This window comes from Podarcis bocagei, assembly GCF_964188305.1.
Source record: "Podarcis bocagei genome assembly, chromosome: 8".
Classification (NCBI taxonomy): domain Eukaryota; kingdom Metazoa; phylum Chordata; class Lepidosauria; order Squamata; family Lacertidae; genus Podarcis; species Podarcis bocagei.
Window position 1 is genome coordinate 41352188 of NC_138133.1, and position 9181 is coordinate 41361368.

The 9181-nt window shown below is 42.3% G+C and overlaps 1 protein-coding gene across 1 annotated transcript; it reads right to left on the reverse strand.

The window, feature by feature from the left end:
* Nucleotides 1–863: 863 nt before the first annotated feature.
* Nucleotides 864–8907, reverse strand: MC5R (melanocortin 5 receptor). The gene is made up of 3 exons (XM_081205724.1): nt 8712–8907; nt 5382–7901; nt 864–4256 (listed from the first exon to the last, which is right to left on the reverse strand). The coding sequence occupies exon 2, from the start codon at nt 7813–7815 to the stop codon at nt 6838–6840; it is 978 nt and encodes a 325-aa protein (XP_081061850.1). The 5' UTR covers nt 7816–7901; nt 8712–8907; the 3' UTR covers nt 864–4256; nt 5382–6837.
* Between the last annotated feature and the right edge of the window lie 274 nt (nt 8908–9181).

A 9181-nucleotide genomic window follows, 5' to 3' on the forward strand; every position in this document is an offset into this window, starting at 1 on the left:
TACCTGGACTTGTTTCGATTAATGTCTGCAGGAGACTTTGTGGATATTTAAGTTATAACTAGAAAAATCTTAATAATTATTCATAAAGAAAACAGTTTATGAGAAGTAAATAAGGAGGCCAGATACGGGATAAAGGAAGTCTTTTATTTCATTGTTTGCATTGTTGTATGTTATGCTCACTGTATGTTATATTCACGTTTAATGAGGGTGGATTGTGTATTGGAGGGTGGGGGGTTATGTTATGTTGTAAATAAAATTCCAGTAAAAAATATTTTTAAAAAAGAGAGAGAGAGAATGGCACCTGCCATGTTTTTGCTCATTAGCTCACACATGGCACTTTCAACCCTCACTTGAGGTGAGAAGTTATTCCTGGCACCTGTAGCTCAGTCCTTTCATATTCCTCCTCATTAAATAGGAATATAATTTCCAATTATATTTGCACACCATGGAGTTTGAGCATATAACGCACACACGGACACAGATAACGAGTCACACAGTTGTTAGTTTATACCTACTGAATTCAGTGGGCTTTAGGGTGCAGAACCCTGAATTGGATTTTGTGCTCATATAAATAGAATGTGTGTGCATACAATCTAAAACTACAAGTTATATACTACAAATAATGCAGAGGTACGGTTTGTGCATTTTCACTCTTCTGCTTTATGAACATTAATTTTCCATTACAGGAATATCCACATAACTAGTAAATACAGTCTAGACAAATATGTACAGGAATATGCATATGGTTGTAAATTTTTCTTGATTCTTTTGTTTTATCTTTTTGTATACCACTTTGTGGGTTTTCATAATCTCGTGGTGTATAAAGTTTATGAAATAAATATTCTGTGCACTGTCCGTACAGGGACTTGTTCAATCATTTTATTCACAATATGTTTTCTAATGTTAAGTGACTTGTGCTTCTCAAATCACAATGAACACGGTCCGAAGTACATTGTCCTGCATCCATACATGGATATCTGTGCATACAATGGCTTCCCTTCTTTATTTTTAACATTTATTCCACACCATCAGTGTACATTTAACCTTCCAGAATGACATCGGGAAAAGAGACACTGAGGATGAGACTTCTCTGCCTGATTTTGGGCAATTTAGGATACCCTCCCACTTCAGCCCTGTATGACACAACATATCAGTCAGGGCTGGCTCAGACATAGGTCAGCACTCAAACATAGAGACGAGCAGGAAGTTTAATTCTTTATTCAAGAAAACAGCAGACAACACAAAGAAGTCTCAAGGCAAGACCAGCTTCCATAGCACAGTTTCCAGGACTGATGGTTCCTGCTTCACACTTGCCCCCAAGACCCCTCCTCTTCTGGAGATTGCTCACATAGCCATAAACACAGTGGGACAGGACTCTTGCTTCATGTTTTGAGTCTGAACAGCTTTCTGCCCTTGGCTCTTCCCTCTCGCCCAAGCCTGTTGCTTCTTCAGTGGCCCACCATTCTCCTCCCTCCTTCATCTTCTGACCTGTCCTCAGTGTCCCACTACCATTCCTCATGCTCTGAACCTTCCTCCTCTGAGGCTTTCCTAGGGGTTCGCCATCAGGTGCCTTGCACCACTCCTTGTCATCCAGCCAGTCCCTGACAATATCCTGCACTGTTTGGTAGATGCTCCCTGCCTCAGCGAGTGACTTTTTGGGTCTGCGTGGGAGAAGGGAAGAAGGGAAAGCCTTCTGCGTGAACTGCCTTCTACTCACACAAATTTGGAGACAATCCTATTTCTTTTGCAATCAAAAATAAAATTGACTTTTAAAATGCAGTTAATACATGCATTTAAACTGAGAAATTAAAATGTGTGATTTTATTCTAGATGACAAGCCTACTAAAATAGGCCAGTTGCAGTCTTACTGATACGGTCATACCTCATTTTACGTTTGCTTCATGTTACATTTTTTCAGGTTGCGTCCCGTGGCAACCCGGAAGTACCAGAAAGGGTTACTTCTGTGTTTTGCTGCTCACGCATGCACAGAAGTGCTAAATCACGCTTTGCGCATGCGTGCAAGCACCAAATCACACCGCACACCTGCGCAGATACGATGCTTCAGGTTGCGGGCCTTTCCCGTTGTAAACGGGCCTCCGGAATGGATCCCGTTCTCAACCAGAGGTACCACTGTACTGTTAAAAATGACAGAGATGTGCTATCATTCACAGGCAAGCACAGGAAAGTTCTATAATTCCATTTCAACCCATTTCAAAATTACATCAGAAACGTGTATTTTTATTTCAAGTAAAATTCCAGAGAAAATGAGATTATGTACATTTCAACAAAATCTTTTAAACTATCCAGCTGAAATTTTCAATTTTCAATATTATCTATATCATGTTTAAATGGAATGCCCACTGAAGACTGTGATTTCCTTATGGAACAAATAGGATGCATCTTGTGCTTTTTACAATATAACAATAAATAATATGAACTCTCCATTCTTAATGCTACAAACAAAATTCACCATGGCACAGCAGTTCAGACTGCTAATACCATCAGTGTTGGGCTCTACCACAATGCATTCATGTAGGTTTTAGGCTACAATCTTATGACCAGGGCTGAAGAAAGAGAGAGGAAGATCTAGTATTAGATTCTGCCCGACCCCATCACCTCTCCACAGCTGTGGCAACTTCTGTGGAACTCCAAAATCACTAAGGTCAAAAAGCAGATGATATAAGAGTTGGGGATGTGCTGGGGAAGACTGTGGAAAGATTTGTAGTTAAAGAATCTGGATCCATCCCACTCCCCCAACCTAGAAGAATTTTATACCAGATCAGGAGATAATGTAAATATCACCCTTTTCTTTGCCTTCCATTGGAAACATGGGAGGGAAATGTAGAAAAAAGAAAGATTTGGGAAAGGGACAAAGGAGGACGTGGTTTAACTGACTTTTGACCCCTTAGCCACCCTTACGACTGTATGGTAAGAATTAACTAAGTCCAGTCATTTAAAAAAAATCATGGAAAGTCATTCATCTAAATTCAAATTCACTAAACAATTCTAGTGTAGTTGAACCTGAGCATAAGGAAATCCATATAAGTTCAAATTCTACTTCAGTTATTACCTCATTATGCTGTCATGGGTTCAGTAAGTATGTTATTGTCACATTATGCTGTCGCAATCCCCTAGCCTCAGTGTCCCATCAGCAGAATGAGATAACACCCTGATTCATATAGAAGGGATTCATATAGCAGGGATGAAAATAAGAAAATGTTATCATTTTCCCAATGTCACAGTGATGGAAGGCATAGTCAGATATTTAGGAAAACATGAAAATATTATTCAACAGAAAGGCAAATCTGCTTATGCACAATTCAATAATGCACATGTTTCTTCCACAGTTTCCATCACTTAGTTTTTAACCAAAGTTAAAAGCCCTACCAAAAGAATTATCTCTTTCCAATACATCAAGCACCACACTATACTGCTTCCTGGTTCCAAGACCTACAAGCAGTCTGAAGACTAAATTTGGCCCTGAAAAAACTTTGCCCTAAAACAAGCTCACTGCTGAAACTTTGAGATTTATACTTTGTACTGAAAGCTCAAGAGGATTTCAAGTATATGTTAGAAAACTATTAATTGCATGTTACTGCATTTTATGTATGAATGCACACATAAAAAAATTTTAAAAAGGTATCTTGCAGATCCACTATATTTTCTGGAAGACTAATGCCTTGAAATCAACCCACCTCTCACCTTCCTAAACACTGCAATTCCCCGAAAGCATAATTTCCAAAAGCAGTTGTTCCTTGAGAATGATGGAGCCTACAGGTATGTCTGTTCCTCCGCATTTTTCTAAAATGACTTCCCAAGGCTGACTGCGTAGTTGCTGTGTAGATGAGAATGTGCTTTAATGCTTCTCAGTGTTGACCTTGGAACAATCACAAAGGTAATAATCCTCTTGATTTGACATTGAAATACACACTCAGGGTGAAGAAATGGATGTGTTCTATAGATTCTGGAATTCAGTTCCTGCAGTGCTAAAAAAAAAAACACCTAGGACATTAATCTAGGCAACATTAAATCCTATTTAATTCAAAAGAGATTTCAGCATATGCTTAACTCTCCCGCTGAAATCAGCGGAAATTTAAAGGTGCTTAATTCATGCCCCATTTACTCTGAGCATGGTAGGAGTTTTTAATGACACTGATTGTTGATACTCTCAATAGGAAATAATAGGCTCGTGCAAATAGGGTCAAGGTCTCTACATCATAGGACCTTTGTCATCCTCCCAAAAAAGAAAATTGGAGCTCTTTTGCAACCAGAGACTTGCGGTATTGTATATGCCTATGATGAGCCCCATGTTTGCAGGTCTTCTTTCTGATTTGGGCTTTCAAATGGGATAGCTCAGTTGGTAGAGCATGAGACTCTTAATCTAAGGTTGTGGGCAGTGGTGTAGCGTGGGGGGTGCCAGGGGGGCCGGCCGCACCGGGCGCAACATGGGCGGGGGGGCGCACTCGCACTAGCAGCTCTCTGCCCCTACTAAAATCCACGGGTTAGGGAGCCCGCGCTCGCTCGGCTTGGCGAGGAGGTCGCGGAAGGGGGAGAGCGAAGCCTTCTGCCGTGGGCAAAAAAAGGAGAGGAAGCCGGGCGGGCGGGCGGGCTGGCTGGCGGGGGTCTGGCTGCGCCTGCTGCTGCCGTTGCCGCTGCTGCCGGGGATTTGACAGCTTGGCGAAGCGGAGGGAGAGGAGCTTTATGGTAATTGCGGCTCTCTCTCCACTGGCCGCCTGGGTAGTGAGCCGAGCCGAGCAGGGAGTCTGGCGAGGGGGCGGGAAGAGACTTTTCCACCTCGCCTGGTCAAAAAGGAGAGCGGAGTCTCCTCAGGGCGCCCTCAGGCAGGGCAGGGCAAGGCAAGCAGAGCGAGGAGGAGAGAGAGGGGAAGGGGGGGAGCAGCCAGGAAACGCTGTGGTGTGGAGGAGTAATTAATTAAGGAGAGAAAGCGAAAAGCCTTGGAGAAAGGGAAAAAAGGAAAGAAAAGAGGCAGCTCCAGGAGAGCGCGGGGGAAAGAGAAGCCTCGCTGCTGCTGCTTGGGAGAGTAAATTACTGTACTTGCCTTGCCCCGGGTTAGGGGGCGCAAATTAATTGCCTTGCCCCGGGTTAGGGGGCGCAAATTACTTGCCTTGCCCCAGGTGCTGATAACCCACGCTACGCCGCTGGTTGTGGGTTTGAGCCCCATGTTGGATGAAATATTCCTGCATTCCAGGGGGTTGGGCTAGATGATCCTCACGCTCCCTTCCAACTCTACAATTCCACAATGTTTCTAACCATCCCTGTTTCTAACGCATCTTTAATATGAAAGGCTCATAAAGTCCACCATTTTTCCTCACTGAAAAGTGTCCTTGCGTATCTTCAAGTGCATTTGTAAACATGGGCACAGGTTATCTAATCAAAACAAGTGGGCTATGCACAGGTCAGTGGGCACCTGATGAGCAGCTGATCTGTAAATGAAATTTAGCTGTCATAATACCAAAATACATTCACATTGCAGAAGCTAGAGCTGTTTCCTATGCTTGACAAGTTGGAGACAGAGGTCTTGCTCCACCCACTTTTCTTTTTTAATGATACAGCAACACAAGAGGCACAGCCGCTGCTATTTGCAAGCCAATGATCAGCACTGAGATGCCATTTGCGGAGCTTCTCCTGGACTTTCTTCTATCCCATCCTGCTTCCCTGTGCCACACAACAGCAGTGCTGGCTGTGTAAACCAAAATGACTGGGCCACAGAGTTGGACCATCCATTCTCCTTCACCCACCAGTGGTCTACTCTGACTAGTTATTTCTATCACAGTTCTACAGCAGGCTTTTTAGCCACGTTTCTATCGACAAGTAACAGACACAACAAAATGGACGTCTTCAGAATTTGCATTCCACGCAAGAAAATATTTTGGTTACATTCATCTGTTGTGCTGTTCTTGTTTTTAAAATCATGAAGAGCTGTGTGGGTCTGTCTTGATATCTCTTGGCCATCCTCATAGAGGCTGAGGCACGTGGAGCCGGGCATTTGCAAATTGTATTTGTCACCTAGTATTAATCAGAGCCTGTGAAGGAAACTCTTCACTCTGTACCTGACAGATCCTATCAGAACTAAAGAATGCCAACAAATGCATTGTTTGGTTTAAAACTCACCAGGGTTTCATGCAGTGCAAAGGGAATGAAACAAATATATTTACAGTCACTAGTTAGGAAAATAAAAAATATAGATTCTGCTCCTTTGCACACTGGTGTGTATACACACACACATGCCATAGATAAGATAGGTAGATGTCAATATTTAACTAAATAATTGTGTGAGTGAAATGACTTCCACTTGCACAACAGGACTATCCCTCCCTCTCTCTCCCTTCCACCCCGTGTGCCCTGTGCCACCCTCAAATCTGCTCCAGGATGTTGGGGGAACCCTCCGAAAAAATTTAGGGGTAAGGAGAATGGGGTAGAAGTAGTTCCACTTGCACAGTTATTTAGTCAGAGTGTGTGTGTGTGTGTGTCAGTATCAGTGCTGGGTTATCTCCTCCACCCTAAGTGCTTTCATATAGTAAACAGATGCCACTCATGTTTATGGGAGCCCATGGAAAACTGTCCAAAATGAGTAATTTCAGTGAGAGAAATTTCAGGTTCCCGCACTGAAATGATCACTATCACAAGCTGGACATAGCATTCCATATGGAACAATAAAATGTTTAGAAGAGGGATGGGGAACATGTGACCATCCAAATGTTGTTGGACGACAGTTTCCATCAGCCCATTAACCATTCAGCTGGGAGGTTCAAATCCAACAACATCTAGAGAGCCTCTTAAGAAGTTTTGTTCTTTTAACCCAAATTCACATTTCCCCTAATACTTGCTGGGCAGTCCGCAGACCATTCTTATGCTGTAGCAGCAGATGATCTCCTTGAAAGTCTTTCGCATTTCCTGGCTTCGGAAGGCGTAGATCAAGGGATCGATAACTGAATTGCACATGATGAGGATGAGGTACATGTTGAAGTGTGACATGAAGCAAATGCAGTAGAGATTCTGAGGGCAGGATATCATCAGGATGAGATGGAGGAAAAATGGAGCCCAGCAGACAATGAAGATGCCCAGCAGCATAGTCAGGGTGATGGCACCTTTCATGCTGGTCCTCTGGTGAACGGAATTATATCCTGGCAAGGCTGCTATCCTCTTGACATGAGTACGAGCCAGAAGGAACATATGTATGTACAGCGAGACCATGAGGAACAACATAGTGAAGAACATTGTGATGAGACACATGACGACATACTTTGATTCATAATAAAGGATGAAGATGATCCCACAGCCAGTACAAAAGGTCCAAATGCATGCAATTATGAGCCCTGATCTTTTCACCGTCATTATGTTGTGATAACGGAGGGCATAAAAGATAGTGATATATCTGTCTACTGCAATAGCTAGCAAACTGCACATGGAAGCCACAACAGATATACATATCAGCGAATCAAAAACATTGTCTATGTGACGTACAAAAACATCTTCAATAATTAGATGCCTATTGTTTAATAAATATATGGTTATGGTCTCCCAGGCATTTGACACGCTGACCAGCATGTCAGCAACAGCTAAGCTGCACACAAAGAAATACATAGGAGAGTGCAAGTTCTTGTTCTTAACTATGGCACAGATAACTAGGATGTTTTCAAGAAGGCTTACAATGCCAAGTATGAGAAACACCTCCGTTGCTATGGCCACTTGCTCACATGTTGATGCCTTGGTCTTGATGGTGGGCACAGTCAGGTTGCTCCCAAGAGCGCTCAAGTTAAGGTCTGGAATGCTGGGTTGATTAGATGAGTTCATCTTGGCTGAAGAAGGTGCTGTTTTCAGTCTGGGAGACTTATTGTAAAACAGTCCTGCAGGTGCATTCTTCGGAAAGGCGGAAGATCCTGCCAAACGATCACAAAGCATGACATAAAGCAGAGCTGATGGTGACAAAAGGAATGAAATGCAAAGGGGAAACTAGATATGTAAATGGCAGACCCAAGAGTTGCAATGTGGGTTGCTTCCAAAGTCAAATAAAGCAAGGAGCACAGAAGCAATTTAAAACATAGGAACGGGAAGGAGATAGGGCGATGAACTCCCCCACCCTGTATCTTATACCCATACAAAATCTCTCTTCCTATACCACCTATTTTTCTCACGATCGACACATTTCTATATATCCCAGAGAAGATAAATACACTGAGCAAACTTCCGCAGAAAATTAGTATGTTCAGTCTGAACAAGTCTTGAGAACCCCACTGAACAGAACAGCTATAAGACCAGATTTCATTAGCTCAGCCAATCAGATTTACATAAAAGTTTGAATTCCTGCAAGAATTACAAGCTAAGCTTTCAAAGCTTCTCCTTCATCTTTGTACTTCTCAAGTTTGCAAGTACTGTGACACAAACAGCAAATGACTGTAGCATTAGCCAGCCGTCTTGCAGCAAAATCTCACATCCCCAAAGATATACTGATATTCAAGGGTTTGCTATAACAGCAGGTTTGGTGCTGCTATTTTTTAAAGTTGATCACTATTACTTCACGGTTAAAGTGCAATATGGTTTTTCTGTTCCGTCTGAATAATGAGATGTTTCTGAATGTTTGCATTATGAAAGATGTTGCAAGCAGTCAAAACCATTCATGAATACAACACATTTTTTGAAGGATCCTAATAGCTTCCATTTACAATTAAAGAAAAAATGTAGCTATTTACCCAGTGCTGTTCCTTCCTATTTCTCTTCAGGTCCTGCATATGTTCTTCCGGCTGTCAGAAGTTTCTGATCACCTGTGCATTCAGCATCAAGTGTTTGTGCACTTTTGACAGGAACCAGTGCCATAACAGTAGAAAAGCACTATTCACATCCAAAGAGACAAGGCTGTTATAAATTACTTACTGTGGAGCTGTCTTTTTATAGTCTCAGAGTTAATGACTTCAATGTTCGGCTTCCAGCTCCTCCTCTGCCCACCCTCACCCCCGCCTTCTTACCACCCAATTTCTCATAGACTTCAATAAGATGCAAAGACTTGAATTTTTAGCATCACCTAGTGGCTGATATTTGTGATGCACCCCATCTTTATAAACTGCAATTTTTTCCTGCTTTACACATTATTTGTATGATATAATTCCCATGCTGTTTTTAATATTTTGCCTCCATTTAATCTCCCAAATATTAAACGGACTGA

Excerpts from the sequence above, each read along its gene's own strand:
- MC5R (XM_081205724.1), bottom strand. The coding sequence starts at position 7,815 with ATGAACTCATCTAATCAACCCAGCATTCCAGACCTTAACTTGAGCGCT.